This window comes from Petaurus breviceps, unplaced genomic scaffold (genome assembly GCF_028583685.1).
Source record: "Petaurus breviceps papuanus isolate PSGF00001 unplaced genomic scaffold, PetGlider_PUasm1.0 84, whole genome shotgun sequence".
Taxonomy (NCBI): Eukaryota; Metazoa; Chordata; class Mammalia; order Diprotodontia; family Petauridae; genus Petaurus; species Petaurus breviceps.
In genome coordinates, this window is record NW_027186645.1 from 9,380,672 (window position 1) to 9,406,554 (window position 25,883).

At 36.8% G+C, this 25,883-nt stretch overlaps 1 protein-coding gene across 2 annotated transcripts in view; it reads right to left on the minus strand.

Annotated features, from left to right (window-relative positions):
- Nucleotides 1-25,883, minus strand: part of TMEM168 (transmembrane protein 168) — a 55,009-nt gene that overhangs the window by 25,893 nt on the left and 3,233 nt on the right. For both annotated transcript variants that reach the window (XM_069107046.1, XM_069107044.1), the window contains exon 2: nucleotides 19,855-21,107. In XM_069107046.1, coding sequence (XP_068963147.1) covers nucleotides 19,855-20,982 — 1,128 coding nt within the window. In that variant the 5' untranslated portion in view covers nucleotides 20,983-21,107. The remainder of the gene's footprint in view (nucleotides 1-19,854; nucleotides 21,108-25,883) is intronic.

Here is a 25,883-nt window from a genome sequence, read left to right on the forward strand (position 1 = left end):
CTATCAGTGCTTTTTTAAATAAAAGAGCTATCTCTAAATTTTTTTTCCTTTTTTATTTTTTTAGTGTACATCATTCATTTCCACAAGATTTTGAGCTACAAATTCTCCCCATTTTCCCCCTACCCACCACCCCAAAACAGTGATCCCACTGAATATAGCCTCCCCGAATCTGTTCTCTCCCATATCTTCCCCCATCCCCCCTCCGACTTTCCAGTAGAGCACTGTGGATCTCTATGCCCCAGTGCCTATATATCTTATTTCCCAGTTACATATAAAAAGAACATATATATATATATATTTTAAACATTTGATTTTAAAACTTTTAATTCCAGATTCTTTCCCTTCCGCCCTCGTCACCCACCCTTACTAGGAAGATAAGCAATTCAATACAGGCTGTACATGTGTAGCCATGCAAAACATTTCCATAGTGGATATATTGTGAAAGACTGACTATATTTCCCTCCATCCTATCCCACTCCCCACTTGTTCTATTCTCTACTTTGATCCTGTCCCTTTTAACAAGTGGGTGCTTCCAACTTCCCTCCTCCCCCAGCCTGCCCTCCCTTACATCATCCCCCCTCATCCCCTTCCCCCCTACTCTCCTGTAGGGTGAGATACCCTATTTAGTGTGTATGTCATTTGCTCCCTAAGCCAAATTCAATGAGAATAAGGTTGACTCATTCCCTTTTGCCTTCCTGTTCTTCCCTTCCATTGTAACAGTTTTCCCTTGCCTCTTCTATATGAGATAGTTTACCCCATTCTGTCTCTCCTCTCATATTCTTCTCACCTCTTAATTTCACCTTTTAAGTATCATCCCTTCCTATTCAATGGGTCCTGTGCCCTCTATGTATACCTGTACACATATATACACACACTCACGTATGTGTTCATATGCCCATATACCCTCCTATACAGACATACATATACATATATATACATGTATATACACACACACACATATATATATATACATACACATTTCTATTCCCTTCAACTATTCTCATACTGAGAAAAGTTTCATAAGTTACAATTATCATTTTCTCACGTAGGAATGTAAATAGTTAAACTCTGATAAGTTCCTTATGATTTCTTTTCCCTGTTTACCTTCTCATGTTTCTTATATCTGAATGTCAAATTTTCTACCCAATTCTGTTTTTTTCATCAAGAATGCTTGAAAGTTCTCTATTTTATTGAATGGCCATACTTTCCCCTGAAACATGATACTCAGTTTTGCTGGGTAGGTGACTCTTGGTTTTAATCCCAGCTCCTTTGACCTCCAGAATATCATATTCCAAGCCCTTTGATCCCTCAGTGTAGAAGCTGCCAAATCCTGTGTTATCCTGATTGTGTTTCCACAATATTCAAATTGTTTCTTCCTGGCTGCTTGTAATATTTTCTCTTTGATCTGGGAATTCTGGAACCTGACTATAATATTCCTAGGAGTTTTCTTTTGGGGATCTTTTTCAGGAGGTGATTGGTGGATTCATTCAATCTCTATTTTGCCCTCTGCCTCTAAAACATCAGGGTAATTTTCCTTGAGAATTTCTTGAAGGATGATTTCTAGGTTCTTTTTTTGATCATGGCTTTCAGGTAGTCCAATAATTTTTCAATTCTCTCTCTGGATCTATTTCCCAGGTCAGTGGTCTTCCCAATGAGATATTTCACATTGCTTTCTATTTTTTTCATTTGTTTGGATCTGTTTAATAGTCTCTTGATTTCTCATAAAGTCATTAGCTTCCATTTGTTCCAATCTAATTCCGAAAGAATGATTCTCTTCAGTGAGCATTTGAGATTCTTTTTCCATCTGGCAAATTCAGCTTTTTGAGGCATTCTTCTCCTCATTGGCTTTTTAAGCCTCTTTTGCCATTTGAGTTAGTCTATTTTTTAAGGTATTATTTTCTTCAGTCATGTTGCTGACTGTCATTTCATAATTTTCTTACATCATTCTCATTTCTCTTCCCAATTTTTTCTCCACTTCTCTTATTTGGTTTTCAAAATCCTTCTTAAGCTCCTCTATGGCCTGTAAGCAGTTCATATTTTTTTGGAAGCCTTTGGTGCAGGAGTTTTGACTTTGTTGTCTTCCTCCTGTTCCATGCTTTCATCCTTTTTGTCCCCAAAATAGGAGTCTAATGTCGGATTGCTCTGCTTGCTTTACTTGCTCATGTTGCCACTCAATTACTTGACTTCTGAGCTTTTGCCTCAGTAGAACTCTGCTTCCAGAGAGGGGAGCTTTGTCCCAAATTGCTGGGGTTTTCTCAGTTGCCAGAGCTATTGGTTGGTTGCCCTCTCTGAAGCCTTCACACTCTCTGGCAAACTGGTTACACACCCCAGGACTTCAACCCTAGACAGTGATCCAGATCTAAGCAGGTTAAAGCAAGAGGAATTACCCCTCAGACTGGTTGCTTGGTCCCTCTACAATCTACAGGCCAGGAGTTCTGAAGCAGCCCTGTGGTGTTTGCTGCACAGCCCTGGTGCCTCATCTGCTTCTCCCTCTAGGGGGCAAAGGCCGGACTACAATCCCGAATTCCCAGTTCCCAAAGTCCACACTGTACTGACCTCTCACTTTGTCCTTAGTATCTATGGGTTGATAATTCTGGAGAGCGCCACAGATGCTGGTGATCTGAAGTCCCTCCAGCCAGTGGTTGGTTGTGGCCTCCCTGAGGCTAAAACCTCCAGCTCACGTGGGGCTGGGCTCGGCTCCCAACATGCTGCACTGGCCCCTTCCTGCCAGCTTGCTGGACTGTCTTCAGTGGAAAATTAGCTTCTCTCTGTCATTTTGTGGGTTCTGTAGCTCCAAAGTTTGTTTAGAGTTAGTTTTTACATGAATTGGAGGAGATGGAAGTAGGAGCTACAAGGAAGTCTTATTTCTACCCTGCCATCTTGACTCCACCCCCTTTTTCCCATTCTTTAATCCATTTGCCTCAGGCAAAGGTCCTCCTCTCCTCACTCATGGCAACTGCTCAGCATCCATGAAGCTTGTTCCCAGCAGCTCCAGCCCCCTGCAGTCCTCAGCAGCAGTCCTTAGAAGAAATTCTGGCTGGCTCAAAAAAAGGAGTGTTGCGCCGCTGCTGCCACCCACCGATCTCTAAATTTTACTGTTCTTCAAATAAGCCAAAAACATCCCACTAAACACACAACTACCAAGGCTACATATATATATATATATATATATCTTATAAGTAAAAAACTGATTTATCCACTAACATTCTCACCTTTTGACACTACTGATGTGCTATTTTCTCTTCCTTACTTAATACCTACTATATAATGAAAAGAGCATTGGAGCTGGAGTCAGAGGAACTGAGTTCAAATCCTACCCTTCTGACATTTATTTACTATGTGACCCAAGGCAAGTCACTTAACCTGTCAGTCTGTTTCCTTTTCTACAAAATGAGGATAAGAATAGCACCTACTTCACAAGGTAGTTATGGGAACCAAATGATATATAGAACTTTGCAAACCTTAAAGTACTATATGTAAGTGCTAGCTATTATTATTGTTGTTGTTGTTATTACAGCTATGGCAATAGACCTGTCATCTGTCACATAGGAAAGAGTCTGGCAACATTGAGAGAGGCTCATTACCCAAAGGCTGATCAACAGACAATGTCTTTTGTTTTGGCTACAACTCATGAAAACTATCTACCAAAGTGGGGAGATGGTTCAGTTTTCATTAGTACTACTAGCAGTGCCACACGCTGTTGTTCTTCAGTCAATTCAGTTGTGATCCGATTTGGGGTTTTCTTAGCAAAGATACTGGAATGGTTTGCCATTTCCTTGTCCAGCTCGTTTTACAGATGAGGAAAGTGAGGCAAACAGGGTAAAGTGACTCACCCAGGGTCACACAGCTTTTAAGTATCTGAGGCCAAATTTGAACTCAGGAAGATGAGTCTTTATGATTCTAGGCCTGACACGCAATCTACTGAGCCACCCAGCTGCCCCATCCACACGCATAGAAGTCACTTAATGAATGCTTTCTAACTTTGAACTATATCAAGTACTATGTACTAATACGCATGCCTGTACATAATTCATTACCACTACAAACTTAATATATAAATTCTCTGTGTTAGAAGTATACTGGTTAGCAATAAGTACTTTATTGAGAACTTGAGGATTTAGGTACTAACACCAGGTAGTAAAGAAAACAGTCCTTCCCTCAAAGGAGTTTAAAAATCTAGTTAGAATGATAGAGACATGTACATATAACTTTGAAGACAGCCTGTAGGGAGAAGTTAAAGCTTGCAGCTGGCCCAAACAAGGTCCACCTACCACACTGTTCCAATTGAGTTAAAAAAAGAAAATAAATATAAAAAAATGTTGTAAATGCTTATTATTAATGAAACATGTGATCATTATGTGTTATATCTTCTCAGTCCCAGAGAAAAACTTTGGTCAATGCAAAGATCTCTAGACAGAGAGGAAACTGAATCAAAATACAAAATGAGGCAAAAATTGGATGTCCCAAAGTTTTAACAGCTTAAAGCTGCATGAAGTCTTTTGGGACATGGCAAATGTATAGATCTGTTCTGTGTAACTATCTTACTTGTGACAAGAACTGTTTTTATTTTTTCATAGAAGGAAAAGTTAGGAGAGGGGAATTAGCTACAGGACAGCCAAAGAAAAAGGAAAAAGAAAAGCAGATGACTGAAGCATTTTTTTTTTAATGCACAGAAACCCAGAAGGAAACACAAATAGGTCAGGTTTGGAAAATAACATGTTAAATTTATTATCTATATTACTGTTCTTAGAAAAGCAAGTTATACATAATAAAGATTCATAGTTTTACATATAATCATCTTTATGTTCTATTTTCTTTTTTCTATTAGAGGCAGTAGGTGAATGGATAGATTGTTGGGCCTGGACTCAGGAAGTCTTAAACTTAAATCCAGTCTCAGACACTAATTAGCTGTGTAACCCTCAGCAAATCACTTAAGCTCTGTTTGCCTTAGTTTCCTCAACTGTAAAATTAGGATAATAATAGTACCTATTTTGCAGTGTTCTTGTGAAGATCAAATAAGATAATATTTGTAAAAACTGTTATGCAGTAACTGTTAAGTTAGAGTATGCACTCTATTGTGCATACCTCATGCACAGTGCCTGGCATATAGTACGTGTTATATAAATGCTTACTACCTTCCCCATATTTATAAATATAAATGTTCATTGGGGGTAGGGGGTGTCTGTTGATCTTAATAAAAAAAAGGTAAAAAACAAACATAGTTAATACCTACAATGAAGAAAATATTTCATTACAACTTCTGAATACTAAATAAATAGCTTCGATGAGGGTTTAGTTTGTTTTCTAAAGATAACATACTTATGGATAGGAAATATATTGTGTTTAACTAGAAACAAAATAGACTTCTGAATGACTGATAATAATGATGACCTCCTGAGCAAAGGACCAAATGAATATAAAGAATTCTATGTATTTGAAAATGATTTTAAAATGTTGAACAATCTTAATCCTTCCAAAGCATTAATGTGCCTTTCTGGAACATAATGCTTTAATATTTTGAAAATTAAGCATTTAAATTTTTAATTGACTTAAAAGTTTCTATGAAATCTTTCCCAGTCTTAAGAACTGTCACTTGTAACATTTCTACTCTTTTCTAGATTCTGAAAAAGGCTGAAATTTAACCTAACATAATATTACTCAGGTATAACAAATGTGGGGTATAGTGAGAAAACTACGTTCTGGCTCTCATATTTTAAGAAGGCAAAATCATGTAGATGTATAATTTTTGGCAACATGGTAAATTTATTTGCTTCATCAAAAATTTGTGAAATGCCTACTATATGTAAAATGCTGTGCTAAGCATTAGGGAAGACACAAAGATATACAAACATATATATGTATACATATGTATGCATACAATACAAAGATTCTGGGACCAGAGTTCTACTGTGGCAAAAAGCTCAAAAGTCAAGTAATTGAGTGGCAACATGAGCAAGCAAAGCAAGCAGAGCAATCCGACATTGGACTCCTATTTTGGGGACAAAAAGGATGAAAGCATGGAACAGAAGGAAGACAACAAAGTCAAATAAATATTACTTATTAATAAAACACTATATTTTTTATTCATCTACTAAAATTCCTTTTCCTGTGCCTAGCTAATCTGTGTATTTTAATAAAATATTAAAAATTAAAGGATATAGTTTAGTTAAAAAGGATATGGTACTAGAAAACCAAAGTGTTTTGAGAAGACCTAGGCAAGTTTTATCTATAAATGAACAACACAGCCTCAGAGAAAGGATGTTTATTCTAAGCACTCATCGTGGATTTCTTCTGTTTTTACTGGGCGACTTCTAGTACTCCTGCCCTGATCCCACTGCTTTCCCTGGAAATTTCCTTTCATTTACACATTAAATATCTCTTCTAGATGGATATTGAAGTATTTTCTCTCCATAAGAATGTGAGCACTGTGGGGTCAGTGACCACATTTTCTGCCTTTCTTGGTATCTCTATTACTTAGTACAATGCTAATAATAATAATAATAATAATAAACATAATAAATGCTAGTTGGCTGATAGCACCTCCTCCAAGATGCTAAGCTCAATAATGATGAAGATCTCTTTTTTCCCCTTTCCTCAGTGCTTACCACAGTGTAGGAACTGAACAGAGCAAGCATTTAATAAATGTAAAAGAACAATAATAAAATTAACAATAATGATAAGTCAGCATTTTCATATAAGTTTAAAGTTTACAGAGCTCTGTACAACTATTATTTCATTTTAACCTCACAACCTTGGAAAGGAGGTACTATACTATTATTATCTTCATTTTTACAGATAAGGAAACTGGGAGAGAAGTTAAGTGATTTACCTAGGGTTTACACAGTTAAGTGCCTGAAGCTGGATCTGAACCCAGGTCTTCCTGACTCTAGGTCCATCATTCTATCCATGGTCACCTAGCTTCTTCCACATACATACCTCATTGGCCTAGAACTTTAATCACATAATAACATGCACAATAACTACATTCAGTAAAATCATTTGGGGGTACTGAGTTAACATCATTTTAAGCTATTAGTTTCCTGTTTTACAATCATGGACAATTCTCTCACAACAGCCATGGGAAAGGTTATAGAACAAGAAAACAGGAGGGACAAGCAGCACTTGGTATGCCAGAACCTTTTGCCATCGGCAGTTACTCTGGGCTTCAATTAAGAGAAGAGCAGTTTATATTATCATTAACTGGCATTTATATGACATTCCCACTGAACCTTTGGGCATATTTACATATCCAACTACAAAGTTAAAGCTAATAATAGAATCTGAAAATCAACACTTTGGCAAAGATGGAATAAACAGATGGGTCTTAGTACCTCATGCTGTTGGCAAGCATATATAGACACACCAGGGACTGAAATTCCAAAGGCATGGACAATCTACCAAATGTCCAGCCTTAGTATGGACTTTTAGTTAATTAAGTTATTTCATCTATACTGTTTTAGCAGATCCATGTTCCATATGTTAAATATTAGTATATGCAGTGAAATAAATGCCCAATACATACATGCTTTTAGACAAGCAGTTAAAAACATGCTTTAAAAATGGAATTCCAGCAAAGAATTTTAGAAGTTGATAACTTAAAAATAGCAGGTGACCAAGGAATGGGGAGGAACATAATCTGTGACAGTAGAAAGACTACCCACACATATAGAATCATATATCCCTGAAATATTTCATTTCCAAGCATGTGAATTAAAACCCTGACTTGATTCATCCAGTCCTATTAGCTCTTATTCTAAATTTCTACTTCCATTTGTGGCTAAACTCTTTGAGAAGGCTGCCTACAAAATCCTCCACTTCTTTTTCTCTCATTCTCTTATAAACTCTCCAAAGTTACTAGAGATCTGTTAACAGCTAGATCTAATTGGTTTTTCTCAATCCTTATCATCCCTGAACTCTCCACAGCCTTGACATTACTGATCATCCTTTTCTCTATAGATTTTCAGGACAGCAATAATTCCAGTCTAATCTCATCTTTGTCTACCTTGCTGAATATTCATCCTTATTATGCCACTAAGTATCCCATAAGATTCCATCCTGGGCCTTCTTTTCTTCTCCCATTATACTATTTCTCTTAGTGATCTTATCAACTCCTATGCACTCAATTATCATTTCTATACAGATGATTCTCTTGTCTGTATCTGCCTACTGGACATCAAGAATTAGATATCCCATAGACATCTTAAAGTGAGTATGTTCAAAACTGAACTCATTTTCTTTGCCCAACAGCCAACCACACTATCATTTTTCCAGTTACTAAAGCTTACAAACCTAGGTCTTACACACACACACACACACACACACACCCTCTCTCTCATCCTATCTATTGCCAATCTTGTCACTCCAGTCTTCAAAACATCTCGTTTCTGCCCCTTTGTGTCCTTTGACACTGTCACCACCTGGTATAGGCTGTCATCCCTTCATGCCAGAATTACTGTAGTAGCCTACTGGTTGCTCTCCCCTGCCTCAAGTCTCTCCTCTCTCCAGTCCATCTTCTACTCAGCTACCAAGACTGATCTTCCTAAAGCATACCTTTGATCACGTTACCACCATCACCAGTCCCTTTCAATAAACTCTAATGCTCCCTTTGGCTTCCAGGATCAATGAAATCCTCTGTCTGGCTCTTAAAGTCTTCCATTACTTGGCCTCTTAGTACTTTTCCAGTCTTTCACTCCTTACTCCCCTCTTTATACTCTATGCTATCCAGTGACTCTGGTATCCTTTTTGTTCTTCCTAAAAGACATTCCATCTCCTGACTCTGTGTGTTCTCACTGACTATCCACTATCCTTCATGCCTGGAGTGACACCCCTCTTCACCTCTTCCTCCTGTATTCCTTCAGGTCTCAGCTAAACTTTCTATAAGAAGCCTTTTCCAGTCCTCCTTAATCATAGTACCTTCCTTCTGAGACTTCTCACAATTTGTGTGTATCTTGTTTGTAAATAACTGTTCACATATTGTTTCCCCCTTTAGATTGTGAGTTCCTTGAGAGCAGGACTGGTTTCTGCCTGTCTTTGTATTCCCTAATACTTAGCACAGTGTCCAGTAAGTGCTTAATAAAATGCTTGCTCACTGACTAAATTAGAAAGTGGAACATAGGTAGTACTCCCTAAACTAAGCAGAATAATTCAATACTGTCCAAAGATCCTGATATTATGGAGTGAGTCAATGTTGCCCAAGGATATCAGTCACCTTAATTAATGATGATTCAATATTGACCTGGGGTGCCCTGCTGGAATAAGTTATGCTACTATTCCCTGAACTGCTTTGTCTATCAAAGTGGTTATAAAAAAGGATTCTAGAATTCCAAGGAAAATCTTTCCCCTTTTGTCTTGATACTATTAATTTTCCTATGATGATGGATTTCTATTTGGTGTAATGGCAAGCACAGAAGTAGTTCACACCTTGTTTCAGCTACTGAATTAACACCTTGTTTCAGTTCAAGTTTCTTTTGAGCCTTGTATCAAGTCTGTTAAGAAACAGAATGTATGGGGCGGCCAGGAAGCACAGCAAGTAATAGCACCGGCTCCAGTGCTGAGAAGATCTGGAGATCGAATCCCGGGCTCAGACACTTAGCACCCACCCAGAAACACCTGGCCGTGTAACCTCGAGCAAGTTACTTAACCTCAATTGCTTTAAAATAAAAAAAAAAAAAGAACGCCTACAACAGTAAGAGGAGGAGCTAATGACCATACATAAGGAGAATTTCCAGGCTAGAGACTGCAGAACTGAGAAGACTCTTGTGGTGGTAGAGTCAAGAAGGAGAAAACTGGTATCCCACCACTGTTTGTCGCTCTGTCTGTGTGAATGTTTGTTTGTGATACTTTGTACAGAAGCCCTGGGCCCTTACTGGAAGCCATGAAAAAGGATTTTCTGGTTGTATGTTTACAGAAGTCCTGGAGGAGGATTTTGGAGGTCCTAGGACTTTACTGATGATTTGTGCTGACCTCTTGGAACTTGTTTGTGGGTCTGTGTTTATTTCTATGTTGATGATTTGTGTTGAGTTCTCAGACCTTGTTGGTGGGTCTGAGTTGATTTCACAGGCAGATAGTGAATTGATGATAGTGCCAGCAATGTATATGAATATTTTTGTGGCTCTGTCAAGCTTTGTTTTCCCAGAAACAAGAACTGTGAAGGACTTGAGGTGGACTGGACACTGTGAACTTCAATATGGAATGGGAACTGGACAAGGAACTGGGAACTGCCTGCCTTTGAACCCAGGTGATAGTTGGAGCTGGGATCATGGAAAAGAAACCATGGAAGCTGAGAAGAGTCAGGCTGAAAGAAGACTTTACTTGGATACTGTGTACTGATTGAGAAGATTATGATTTCCTGTGACCTAGGGGTGGAGAACTTTGACTTTTGTACTTTGTGACTGAATTAAAGATTTTGTGATTGACTAAATGAATGTACTTTGTTTAAAACTAGGTGACCACTCTGGTGAAAACTATGTGGCCATTTTAGTGATAAGTTGTTGAGTTGTGACATGGTGAATGCTGTATTTTGATTTTCTGTGATAAGTTGTAACATTCTGAATGCTGTACCTTGATTTTCTGTAAATGTTTTTCTCCAATTTGTTACTGAATAAATAGAGAGTTCGCTATACTACATAATCAGAACCTGGAAAGCTGTTCACAGCCGCAGTCTTCTGGAAAGCTGCTCGCACTTAGCTTTACATTTGGTCAATTGGAATTCTTTGTTTAGCTCCAACATACTGAGCTTCAAATATTAAAACAGAGGATTCATCAGCAACAAAACAAAGTCTGCTACAACCCAGATTCACTGGGCTTGTCAAAGGAATTATAGAGGTGTAAAGGCTTTTGAATATCTAATCCTCTTATTTTATGGATAAGGAAGCTGGGATCCAAATAAGTTAAATGATTTCTCCAAAATCACAGGACTGGTAAGTGGTATGACACATAGCTAGAACCATGTGTTTTCTCCTATAACAAGCCGCCTCATGTGGTGGAGTAGTTAGAGGAGGAGCTATAGTTAAAATAGTAGCTCAGATTTTTGTTTTTTCTTTTGAGGGGGAAAGGACTTTCTTTTTATTCCCAGTACTTAGCACAGTGTCTGACACATTGTCAATCAATCAACTGACATTTATTAAGTGACTACTATATGCCAAAAACTGTTTGAAGTGATTAAAAAAATTAGTTACCACTCTCAAAGAGCTCACAGTCTAGGGAGGCCTGGGAAATACATCTTTTAGAAGGCAGGACTTCAGTTAAGACTTTAAGAAAGCCAGGGAAGCCAGGAGACAAAGATGAGGAGAGAGAGCATTCCACGCATGGGAGGAAAGCCAGTAAAAATGCCTGGAGTCAAGAGATGCAGTGTTATGTCAGAGGACTGGCAAGGAGGTCTGTATCACTGGAGTATGTGAAGGAGAGTGAGGTGTAAGAAAATTGGGAAAGTAAGAAGGACTAATAGGTAGTACATACATTTAAATGCTTGTTGATTTGACATTACAGTTTTCAAAGTACTTTCCTAAATATATAGAATGGATACCTTCACTATTCCTAGTTAATTTAGAATAGATAATTCAAATAAGATACATAAGCGCTTTGAAAACTTAATTAATTCAAAAGTATGATGTTATGTTAGTTTCTGGGAAGAAAACTGTCTTGTTATGCAGCAATCAGAATTTGGTGGTAGAATTTAAAATAGAATCACGTTACCCATAAGACCAAATGGAAAAGGTATAAAAATCAACAAACAATACAAAGAGTAACTGTAGCTGTCAACTTACTGACTGTTTACATGTACCTAATACAGAAAAGAGGTAGCTAGGCACATAATAGAGAGAAAGCTGGCCTCAGACTCAGAAAGATCTTTCTTCCTATCTCTCCTATGATACATACTAACTGTGTGGCCTTGCTTGACCTCTCAGTACACCAGGCAATTCCAACACTGATCTGCATGGTCAGATGAGGGTTCAAATGGGCAGTTCTCTACACTGATATCTCTACACTGAAAACAAAATAAAACCCAATATGGAAATAATATTACATGAGTTTCTCAACAACACTTGGACAATAATCAGAAACATCTTCAAATTGAAACAAGGATTAATGAATGAAGATTTCCTTTGTCCACATTACTAAAATTAATTATTCATTAACATTTAAGAGAAAAGTCTTGACAGTTAAGAAGATTAAACTAATTTAGATTGCCAGTTGATAAAAAATTCAGTTGCAATATACCAGGATTAACAGTGTTATCTTTCTAAAATAGGCTCTTTCTTTACTTTTCTCTGTCATTCTAATGATGTTTCATTCAAAAGTATTTCAAGGCAAGTTCTAATTGGCTTTTCATGTCCTCTTAAGTTGTCATGCCTGTGCTAAACTTATTTTATAGTTAAAAGGAAAAAACAAGCTGTACAGAAGAGTTTCATGTATAATTCTTTTTCTACTCTTTGTATACAAAAATGTTCATTTCATTTGGTCTTAAGTTCATAATAAAAATGTTTTGATGCTATGCTTATACCTGTTTGATTAGGTAATGTACCTATGAAATGAATAGGTTTACTATAAGGTGGAGAAATTAAGTGAACTAGGAACAGACCCTTCAATATGCTCACTTTTTTCCCATAAGGTTAAAAAATTCTATTAAATCTGGCACCAAAATTCTTCCTATTTTCTACTTTTAAACTATGAAACAGCCTAGTTGGAATAAGGGTTAAAAAAAAAAGCTTCTGGATCACTCTGTCACTAACTTAACTGCCACCACACCAACTCTCCAAATATATATATTTATCGTTCTCCCACCTACCAGCTATCCCAGAATCTTTTCACAACTTCTGACCCCTTTTGTTCTATCTAAGAGTCAGCTGCTTTTTAGAAAGGTACTAATAACTTCCTTCACACTACTCCCACCAAACACTAATTGTTCCAACTGACTCAGCTTCAGTTACTGCATTTTCTCTTTTGGCTCTGAATTGTCTTTTTTATTTTTTATTTAAACCTTTTTATGGATCACTCATTTCCAAATATGCTTCCCCACCACTAGGGGCCTCCCTCTAAATGGGAAGAACATAGTAAAATAAAACCAACTGACATAGTGATGACCTCTCTTGACAATATACATTTTATACAGTCTTCCACCTCTTCAATACGAGACAAGAGATGTATTTCCTCAACTAGTCTCAGGGATAGGATTGGTTATTATAATTCCTAAATCTGAATTGTCTTTTTAAGAGGCAGTATATAGCAGTGGGCAGCTGTAGTTTTAAACGAATTCTGGTGAATTATTCCTTCCACTTTAGTACCCTGATTTTTAAAGGGTCCAGACCCTTATTCCTTCAGAGAATTCTTTACAATCATACAAAACACAAGTTAAATTAGACTTTTCAACAATTTATATATTTATGAATATTACATAAATAAGTATTAATTTCATTAGCATTATTTCCATTTTTTATTTTTACAAATGCTTGCTTAACAAAGAATTGACTTTCAATAGATCCATGGCAGGTAATTGCTCTGCCAATATGAAAACCTCACCAAAACAGGTCGTCTGAATGATATGGCACCAAGTTCTCTGCCAGATAGCCCTTTTCCCAAGATAGAACATTCTAATAGCTGGCTAGGTCCTACTACAAAGTTACTTCTCAACTAAAATCCTACTCTCTGTAAGAAGCCATTCCCAATCTCCTTTAATACTTAAATGACTTCCCTTTGAGATTAATTTCAATTTATGCTACATGTATCTTGTCTGTTTTACAATTTTGTTTCACACATGTAAGCGCCTTGAGAGCAGGGGCTGTTTTTGCTTTTCTCTGTGTCCCCAGCACTTAGCACAGGGCCTGGCACAGGGTAGCATTAATAAATGCTTGTTGCTATGACTTAATTTCAGAAGCTGAGTGGCTGCCTTAAAATAAAGTTCTTGGTTCAAATTGTGACACGCGATGGTTATGTGATCTTGAGCAAGAGATTCGATATCTCACCCTCAGTAATTCTCAGAAACTGTAAACTGACAATCTGAATAAAAATGGGGTTTCCAAACTCCAAATTCCTCACATCAGTTCAATTAAAACAAAAAATTACTTTTTTCATCAATTTTTGCCTGGAATATTAGGTACTCTAGTTTTTGTCAATATAGCCCCTCCTAGATACCAAAAAAGATGCCAGAGGTCTGGGAAGTGGACAGTAAGCAAATCACTAACACTTTTATTTTGGGGAACCTTCAGGACTGACTGGTTTGAGGGAGAGTAACCAGTTCCAGCTCTGCTCAACTGAAAGTAAGAAATTTGTTCTTAAGGAAGTTGGTGAACAGTATTAATACAAGAGTTTCTGCTACCACTAATTTCCCACCTCCCTCAAGCATTAGGACTTTTAAAATTCTCTCTTTGAATTTCATGAAAGAGGGACATGACCTATGATATGATATTTGATCTTATGAACCTAGGAGTCCCTTCTGTTTTGTCTTTCCTTGGGCACAGGAGATATGAACAGCAATCCTGAGACAGATACTCCTAGTTTTGACATCAATCTCGTTAGTTGAAGGGTCTGAGTCTGGGTACAAGTTTCCCAGCAGAAGGGATTTCTTACGAGTAGAAAATAACTACTTCCAGGAGAATACTTCAGATGAAATGCCAAACCATACCCTGACTTGCCAAAAACTACAGACCTTCTGAGATTTATTCCAACAGTGCAGATGCCACGCACTGCACTGGGCATTGTGGATACAAAGACAGGCAAAAATCAGTCCTGCTTTCAGGCAACTCACAGTCTAATGAGGTAGGCAATATGTAAACAACTATGTATAAACAAGATAGATACATACGTACACATACACACATTGTGGGCAGTCTCAGAAAGCACTAAAATTAAGGATTGGGAAAGGCTTCTTGTAGAAAGTCATACTTTAGCTGAGATCTGAAGGAAGCCAGGAGGAAGAGGTGAGGAGGAGTATCACTCAAGGCATGAAGGATAGCCAATGAGAACACACAGTCAAGAAATGTAATGTCTTATGGGAAGAACAGCAAGGACACCAGAGTCACTATATAGCACAGAGTATGAAGAGGCGAGTAAGGTGTGAGATGACTGGAAAAGTACTAAGGGGCCAAGTAATGACGGACTTTAAGAGCCAAACAGAAGATTTCATATTTCATTCTAGAGGCAAAAGGGAGCCAATGGAGTTCATTGAAAGGGGCTGGATGGTGGTAACATGATCAGAGATATACATTAGGAAGATCAATCTTGGTAGCTGAGAGGAATATGGACTGGAGGGAGGAGAGACTTGAGGCAGGGGAGAGCAACCAGTAGGCTACTGCAATAATTCTGGCATGAAGGGATGACAGCCTATACCAGGGTGGTGAGCGTCAAAGGAGACAAAGGGGCAGAAACAAGGGATGTTTTGAAGACTGGATTGACAATAGATAGGATGCGAGAGAGTGTGTGAAAGAGACGGAAAGACTAGGTTTGTAAGTATGAGTGACTTGGAGGATGGTGATGCCCTGAATAGTAATAGGAATATTAGGAAAGGGGAAAGGGGAAGAAAAAGGTAATGAGTTTAATATATGAAGCTAAAGTGAAATATATTCAGCAGTCCCATAAAGTGTTTCATATTTTAAATATCAACCTCTTTAGGAAAGTATAATAGAAATGACTGGGCACTGTTTCATGTTTGTAAGTACCTATCAAGTACCTATCAATGTATGCTTGTGAGTCTTTTGTGTTGTAAACATTTCTTTGTGGTGGAGATAGAAAGTCATCTTATACATGATCTATTTTTTTTTTTTTTGCTTTTTGAAGGGCGATTGGGGTTAAGTGACTTGCCCAAAGTCACACAGCTAGTAGGTGTGTCAAGTGTCTGAGGCCGGATTTGAACTCAGATCCTCCTGACTCTAGGGCCAGTACTCTATTCACTGCGCCACCTAGCCGCCCCTATTTTTTATATTATATATAAATATATATTATATTATATAATAGCCAATCTATTTTTTATATTCGGTACTTTTCTAGAAGGGATTCTGCAAATCCCTTTTGGGGAAGCCATGAAAATAAGCTATGCTTTAGGTTTGCTTTAGAGACTTTCTCTAGGGGTCTACTCTGGAATGTAAATGTAAGAAGCCAAAAAGTTTAAGAATAGCCCAATGCCCTCTTTTCGAGGTCAGACTTTCCCAGAACTATATCTAATCAATATGAGCCCAGAAATGGAGTCCTTTAGGAGAAGAAGGAACCACTCTCACAGATCTTTACAGGTCACTAATTTTTTCCAGGTTTAACTAATGAAACATATCTGGCTAGAGTTGACGATTTACTACATCCTCTGCCCTGGAAATTCTTCATACTCTTTCCTCCCTTGGTGTCATTGGTATCCTCCTTCCTGGTTCTCCTATCTAACTGCTTCTTAGTTTTCTTCTCTGGTTCCTTTTTCTCCTTTATCCCACAAAGTATGAGTGGGCAATCCCCCAAAGCTCTCTCCATGGGGACCTTTTATATATATACTCTCCTCTCAATCTTAACTACCACTTTGGCTTCAATTATCTCCTCTACATGAATGAATCTGAAATCTATTTCCACATCTACTTTTCTTCTTATTTCCAAGTCCCTGGTTTCTAATTGTAAGCTGAACATCTTCATATGAATGTCCTGCTGACATCTCAAACTCATGTTCAAAACTAAATTTGTTTTCTCCCCTGAAACCTGACCCTCTTCCTAATTTCTCTAAGTTATAAGATTATTATTCTTTCAATTACCTAGCTGAATAACCTGTCACCTTTCTTAAAACAGCTGTCATGTCCTTTTTTCTACCACTACATTGCCTCTTCCACACTTACCACCCTAGTTCAGACCTTCATGACCTCTCCCACCTGTACTCTTCAAACAGTCTCCTCACTGTTCTCTTTACTCTCTTCTTTAGTCTTTCCTCTCTTCAATAAAACCTGCACAATGCTGCCAAAAATAATTTTCTTATTGCATAGGCCTGGTTATTTGACTCTCATGTACAAAAAGTTTCAGATACCTCCCCATTGCCTATAGGATAAAATGTCAACTCTTTATCCTGGCATTCAAAGTCTTACAAAATTTGGCTTCAATTCATCTTTATAGATTGCATGTAGTCAGCCAAAGTGAACTATTTACTTACTAATTTATAACCCTCTCCTGCTTCTGTGCACTGAATCTCCTCCAGGCTTGGAAGCAGTTCCCCATCCCTTCCCTATTAGTAGCTACTCCTTCTAGTCCAAAGCTTTTAGGCCTCTCCCATGCAAATAGCACCTTCTATATACAGGCACACCTCGTTTTATTACATTTGGTTTTATTGTGTTTTACCTATATTGCATTTTTTACAAACTTACAGTTTGTGATAATCCTTCACTGAACAAGTCTATTGGTGCCATTTTTCCAACAGTATGTGTTCACATCATGTCTCCATGTCACATTTTGGAAATTCTCACAATATTTCAAACTTTTTTTTTACTTTACTAATTTTTACATTACTATTATATTTATTATAGGGAACTACTGATATCAGTGGTCTTTGATGTTACTATTGTAACTGTTTGGAAAGCCACAAACAGCACTGTTATAAGATAGCGAAATTAATCAATGAACATTGTCTATGTTCTGATTGTTTCACTGACTGGTTAATCATTCCTCATCTCTCTCCCTCTCTTCCAGTTTCCCTAATTTACTGAGATACAACAATATTGAAATTAGGTCAATTAATAACCCTACAATGGCCTTTAAGTGTTCAAGTGAAAGGAAGAGTCAAATGATGAAGTAAATTTTATTATTGTCTAACTTTAAGAAATTGCCAATCACCTCAACTTTTAGCAACTATACCCTGATCAGTCAGCAGCCATCAAAAAGACCTTCCACCAGCAAAAAGATTATAATTTGCTGAAGGCTCAAATGATGTTTTGCATGAATTTTTTAGCAATAAGGTATTTTTAATTAAGTTATGTACATTTTTTTAGACATACTACTGAACACTTAATAAACTACAGTATAGGGTAAAAACGACTTTTACATGCACTGGGAAAGCGAAAAATTCATGTGACTTACTTTATTGCATATTCACTTTATTGCAGTAGTATAGAACCAAACCTGTATTATTTCTGAGGTATGCTTGTAGTTATTTTTGTATGCAATATATCCTTCTACTAGAGTCTAAAGCAGTCAAAACTGTTCTTTTATTTTTTACCATTTTATCCACAAAATCTAGAATGTAACAGGTACTTAATAAATGTTCAATTAAATTGTTTCTTTTTCTCACTTAATACAGAAAAGACTTCATGACAGAAAGTATGTAAGTCAACTAAACTAAAGGAAGGTATTTTTGGTAAGTTTTCTCTTGCATCCAAAAATAAACTGAAAATTTTTTCTGTTAAGGATGGTAGGTAGTGAGTTATCCCAGGGCCTAATGGGCAATATCAGACTGACCATTTGGAAGTTTTTCAAGAGCCATATTGAGAAACAAACATCTGCACAAAGAATGACCCCTTTAAGAGTATCTGATAGATCACCAAAAAGATCTTATATTCTGGCTTGATATTTCACCACAGCAAATGTTTTTGACACACCACTATCTATAGCAACATAAAATAGAAATTTATGTTACCTTCTTCTCCCATTAGAATGTGCTTTTACTCATGGCATAGCATCTGGAAGATAATAAGTATTCAATAAATGCTTGTTGACTGACTAATGCAGCACAAACAGGTACCTAATGTATACTGATGTCCCACTTCTGGGAAAAGTCCAGCAAGCTTTCTGTGGCAATAGGTCAATCTAAATGACATTTGCTGTCACGTTACATTAAAGTAAGCTGTAGGTCCAAGAAGAATCATAGTATTTCGCCACTGAAACTTTTAAAGAAGAATGTGGGAAGTAAAAATCAAGTACAAGGCACCTATACAGTTTGAATAATATTGCTTGTTGTTTGCTGAAAAACATGCTGAATTACATTGTCAAGATTTGTTCCTCCCATTCTAAAACTAAAGTTAGGTCACAGAAAGTCAGAAACTTTTACTCTACAATTCTTAATTAACTTAGTATTACTACCTGCTTGGATTATTATAATAGCCTTCTAACTACTTTCATAATCTACTCTCCTCTAATCAATTCTTCACATTATCGAAGTACTAATTATAACAATAATTACTATTTATATAGCATGTTATAGGACACAGAGTGCTTTTACAAACATTACTTCACTTGAGCATCACGATTCTATGAAGTAGATATATACACTACCAATTTTACAAATGAAACTAAGTCTTAGGGTAAGTGATTTACTGAGGGCACATATCTGAAAAGTGCTAGAGGTAGGATTCAAGGCCAGATTTCCTGACTGCAACTTTTCTGATTCTTACTCTACCTACTACAGTCTAAGAGTCTTTATCTTCAAAACCTTTCAACTGCTTCCTAGTGTCTACTGAATAAGGCTGTTGTTAAAGGCCAATGCAATGTTGTGCCAACTTGTTTTTTCAACCTTATTTTATACTACTTCTTTCCAGGTAGCATATATTCCAGTCAAACTGGAACACTTATACCCTACTTTCCCCTCTATGTACCTGTGCAATACATTCTCCTCTCTCCTTCCTGACTATTGAATTTCTACCCAATTCAAAAATCACCTTCCACAGGAAACATTCTCTGATTGCCCCAGTGAGTATCACCAAGTTTATACCTTTTATGTAGTTATGATGTATTATACTTGCTCATGTTATGTATCATAGCCTCCTATTAGACTGAGGGCAGGAATTCTATAATTTTACATTTTTATGGGTGATTAATATTTTATTGAAATTAAACTGCTGAAACTATCATCTTATCAAATATAATGCTAAAATAATATAATTATACAAGAGGAAATAGATATTCACTTACCTGCCAGGACACTGCACCAAAAATTGCTGTTGCAAGAAGACTAAAGAAAACTAGTTGCTCTGAAATTAAGCAAAAATGCCGCATTCCTTTAGATGCCATTACTCTATCAAGGCTGTTATTATCTGCCCTGTGAGTATAATAGACTTTATGACAGTCATTTAATTTGGTATGGAACCCCCAAAGAGTTATAAGAAAAATAACATGGCAAATCATCCAGAAAATTCCAAAAATGGAAAACCCTGGTATTACAAAGTACCAGAGATAAGAGTCCCCAAGCTTAAATGCTGAAAGAATAAAAAAAGTAAGCTCAATCAAGCCAATGGAAATGACAGAAAATCTTCTACAAATTCTTCCACGAAACAAGTAGGGTTTCCACCTTTCAGTAACTGAAAGTCCACTAAAATAGATGTCAAGGAAGGGATCAGTAATTAGACAGATAAAAAAACATGCAAAGGCAATTGGATTTTGAGGTGTTTCCAATGAAGAAAAAAACAGTAAGATGCCAAAAATCACCAAATTTGGAATTGCTAGAAATGACTTCATTCTTAGGTCAATAATCAGCATCGCCAAACCTACAACAAGTAAGATGGCACTCATAGACTTTTCAACCAGCATGGTGGTACTGGCAATGGCAAACCCAACCAGCTCAAGGAACTCAACTGTGGTCAGCAAAGTGGGTCGGTGACGGATGCAACCACAAATTCTCTCCACCAAAGCACATAATATCCTCAAAACTATGGAAGTCAGGAGCAAATACTTAGTTACTTCTTCTTTTACATCCTTTTTAAAAGGAGTATTATCTAGGAAACAGAGGAGACCAAGCAAGAATCCAAACCAAAGGTTAGAGAGGCTTAAACTTGCTGCTTCCATTGAAAAGTAATAATAAAGAATACTGGCAATCCCAAGAACAAAAAGCCCAAGTATAAAGATGACCAGAATTAGGGAATCTGCTGTCTTTTCCCATCTTACGTAAAGACCTAGGCATATTGCTACCAATAAATTGATTCTGGCTAAGTAGCCAAGATATCGAACTGAAGAATGCATGTTCACTTCTCTATTTACTTCTTCCAGTCTTGTCATTGCTGTATAGAGACAATGACTAATACAGTAACGCAGTGATCTACACATGTAAACTGGCAATTAAGGCTCTTTCTCCACACTATAAAAATTTTCTGCACTGTATCCAGGAAATTCAGAGAATCTGCAAGCTCCTAATTTGCCATTTCCTCAGGTGAAATCTTATTTTCAGAGACCTAAAAGAAAAAAAAAGATTTGTATTAATTTTAAATTTATCTTCAAAGTAGTTTTTACATTGTACAAAATGATGTAAAATAAATAAAAATGAATTGCTGTTTCTCCTGTAACATTATTTTAGCATCTATTTATATTTTTCATAAAGGAAATATTATCAAATTTATGTTAGTATTCTCCTCCAGCAAAGTAATACTTTGATGCCTCATCAGGGTGTGGAGATGACAACTCCTGAATACTGTCACAGTAAAGTACAAATTCTGCAAGGTCAATAAATGAATAAACATTTATTAGGCATTTTCTATGTGCCATGCACATTGCTGAGTCCTAGGTATACAAATACAGAAAAATGTAACAATCTTTCCCTAAAGGGGTTTATGCTGTAACAGAAGAAAACAATAGGTATATAATTAAGTATATACAAAATAAAGGGGCAATGGGAGAGGGGAAGGTACTACCAGCTGGGAGAATTAGGAAAGGCCTTGTAGAAGGTTGCACTTAAGCTGAGTTTTAAAAGACATGAGGAATTCCAGAGAGCAGCAGGGAAGGCTTCATGTAAGGTCCATTCTAAGGCCATCTGAGAACCAGACTAGCTCATCAGCAGGCTGGCTGTGATATTACGAATTCTTTGGCCACAGCATCTCCCAAAGATCATGTACCAAGGATTAGAAGGATTTTAAAACGGTCTGGAGAGAGTATCCAGCCCAGCAAAATCCTTGAAGATGATGGTGAGCATTTATATAGAACTTTGAGTTTTGTAAGGCACTTTGCATATGCTGTCTCATTTGGTCCTCACAACAACTCTGTATTGAGATAGGTGCTACTGTAATCCTCATTTTACAAGTAAGGAAAATGTACTAGCAGCCGTTAAATGCTATGTCCAGGGTCACACAGCTAGGAATTGTCTGAGGCTGGTTCTGAACCTAAGTCTTCCTGACTCCAAGTCCAATACTATCAAGCACCTGCCAATTTCAAAATACTGCCTTAAAGTACTGAGATATATGGTAGTACTCAATAAAAAGAGATTAGTTATTTAAGCACTATGGAAAGGTTAGCTATTATTATTATGATGATGATATTTAGCTAATACATTCTTTTTTATACATAGAACAACTCACAGAGGTAGGTGTGCTATTATTATCCCCATTTTACAGGTAAGAAAAATTAGTTAGGCAGAAGTTAAATGACTTGCCTATGACAACATAGTTATTTGGTGTCTAATGCTGGATTTGAACTTGGCTCTTTCTGACTCCACTTTGCCAATTTTATTTAAATAAAACATTCTGCCTATATGTAGATTATTATATTACTGGCATTTACCATTAGTAAGGCATAAGCTGTGAATTTTTCTACCTGTGGTTGTAATGAACTGTCCTCATCCATCCACTCATACTTCTAATATCAGGTACTCTCTAGAAACAACAATATATACCTGCAAGTCAGTTTCCCTAGGTTAAGGTACCACTTATGGCTATGAGACAGAACAAAGTTTATAAGGAAAGACTGACATCATTATTCTAGTTTCACAAATGATTGAATGTTTTTTCAATTAAAACATTTTATATTAATAGTAGATCTTCTTAAAATCACACTGTTTTCATGAAGTCTCTTGAATTCTGTGCAATTGTAGACTCTTAAAATAAGATTTATATCAACAAAAATACAAAAAGTAAAGTTTTAATATAATAAATCCCATAAATTTGTTCCATAATTTTCTTTACAATTGTGACTTTACCACAACAATCTCCTTCAATCACCAAAATCAGTTTCCAATTTTAAATGAACAACTCTGTGGCAATGTCTCCAAGCTGCCTAAATCATTTCTGTTATAAAAGCCAATAAATTCTATTTCCAATAATAAGCATTTTCACCACCTCATTATTAATTTTTTCAATACAAAATTAAATGCTATAACCTGAAATGCCTTATAAGCTAGAATTCAAATTGGCTAGCTGTGAATTTAGGATGAGTGATTGAAAACTAATTTAAACATCTGTTAGCAATTTAAAAAAATTTAAGATTGTTTCATAGGAACAGACTGATAATAAATAGGATAGGTTTTTTTTTTTTTGGCTTATGGTGACAATAAACCTACAGAGACCCCCATCAGTTAAAAATTTAAAAGAGGAAATCCTCCAAGAACCTAGTTTATGATCAGCATATATCTGAAATTCTCTAATAAGATGGACACAAAAAAAGAAACAGCAGGTCATCATGTAATTAGCAACCCAGAGTCAGCCATTTGGCTAAGAGAAATGTGCCCACCATGTGACATAATCTGTTAAGCCTGGATTGGTCTCATCTGTCATCTTTGGATGCCAGCTATAAAACATTCATGGAAATGACAAATTTGTCCAAGAAGGAATTGCAGATGTCTCTCAAATAATCATTTTTAGTTACTTTGCTTTTGTATGTTCAATTAGGATTTTAAGAGGCTAAATATTTATCTAAATGTTGCCATTTTATTTGTTTCAGTACAAAATGCATTGAGCTCTTTTAGTTTTCTAACCACACTACTTCAAATAATCCCCTAATTATATATTAATGTTTTAGTCTTTTTCTTGACAGACAAGAAATTAAAACACAATGAAATATTTCTATTTTTCTTTGATTTATAGCAACAAATATGAGAGGTGGTATGGTACAGTTGGCAGAGTTGTCTTTGGAGTCAATAAGGCTCATGTTCACATCTGGCCTCTCAATCTCATTCAGCTGTGTGACCCTGGGCAAATCACTTAACACCAAGTGAACCCAGTCAAGTCACTAGAACTGCATGCTGTACAGCATGTTTCAGTTTTCATTGGTAGAGGGTTTCCTCTCTTTAAGTTCCCTAAATCAACAAAATCATAGGTCCAGACCAAAAATGCACAAATACACACACATTACATATGCATGTATATGGCAAAGTTCTCCAGATATTCTTGTTTTAAAGATGATACTGTTCTGATTTATATCAAGCCCTAGAACTTTATAAGGTCCCCAATATGACATTCCCCACCACTTAAAAGTTTGGCCTAATAATCCATGAAGGAAAAAACAAGTTAGATGAAGACAATCTATTATATACAGTTGGATGAACTTAACTGGTCCATCAGTACATATGTCTTACACAGATACTGCAGATGGATAGTGAATTGAACTTGATATAGAATAGGTAGATAATGGACTGGATTAAATTTGGGAAACCGTGAACAGCCCCTTCAGTGACTCCAGGTTTCCCCTGAAACAAAATTCATTCTTTGGATAGCAATATTCTTCCAATGTTGTTATGTGGCTTGAAATCACAGAATACCATAATCTCCAAAGAACCAAAATTGCAGGCTAACCAAAGGTCAATGGAGAAATTTATATTAAGCTTAGGCTACAATATATTACCAATGCCCCTCTGCATTTAGCATAGTGTACTGGAAAGAATAATGGATTTAGAATCAGGTTTTCAGTTCAAATCCTGACTCAAGCCAGTGGGCAAGTCCTTCACTGTATCCCAGTTTCTTTATCTGAAAATGACAGAACTATACTACACAATTCCTTCTAGCTAGAAATCCTGTAAGTCAAGCCCTCATTATCTTTTGGACAGATTATTATGTCCCTACCTCCAGATGCTCCCCTTCTCTAATCTATCCATAAAGCTGCCAAATAGATATTCCTAAAGCATAGGTCTCACTATGTCACTCTCTTTCCCCAAAAATCTCCACTGGCACCCAATTGCCTCTGGGATAAAATGCAAACGTTCCTGCTTTTCATTTAAAGGCTTTTACAATCTGGTTCTGGCCTATCTTTCCAAACTTACTGCAAGGTACAGTCTTTCACATATCCTATATTCTTGTTAAAACTGCCACTTGTTCTTCATAAAAATATTCCACTTGTTTATTATTAATTACACCACGCATAGAATGGAGTCCCTCCTCAGCACTGCCTCAAAGCATCCTATTTATCCTAATGTGTAGTCACTTTTTGCCATACATGGTTTGGCAATAAAAGTTTCTTAACAGTAGATACTCTATAGTTTTTGTCTTTGTATACACAGTGCCTACCACAGTGCCTGGAACATGGTAGATGTTCCATAAATGTTTGTGAAATGAGTCTGTGAAGATGGTGAATATATTGAACTTCATTAGGAGGAAGGGAGAATGACCTAGAAGCCTGTAGATAGGTAAGAATACTAACTGGTTATATAAATAGATGATATGATGCTCAAAAGAGGAAAGGTTGCTAAGTGATCGTTGCCGAGACAGGATGGATGTGTCAGTGAAGAGTAAAGAGTATGCCCACTCCTTCTTCCTATGGATCCAAGTTTTCAGGGGTTGTGAAGGATGGAGTTTCCAGCACTTAGAAATGGTGGCCATGGATGCACAGTCTCCAGGAGGAAGTCAAGTTTTCTAGGGCCTAAGTAATCAGAGCATGAAAGAAAAAGGTAGAGGATGTAGGGAAACTATTACAAACATAATTAAATGGCCATGATGAATATTGCACATACATTGTTTCTCAGTTCTGACTTTTTTTTTTTAACATTTCTAGGTGGGGGTAAATTTAATATCTTTCTTCATAAGTCTGTAGTGGTCAATGTTCAGTCATTATAATCGCTAAATAAAACCTCTGCTTGAAAGAAAAAAAGAAGAGAAAAAGAAAAGAAAGAAGAAATTGCAGAGAGGCAAATTTAGGCTTGTGTCAGAAATTCCTAACAATTAGAGCTGTCCCAAAGCAGAATGGACTGCCTCAAGAGGAAGTGAGATCCTCCTGGTTGGAAGTCTTTAAGCAGAGGCCAGGCAACCACTTGG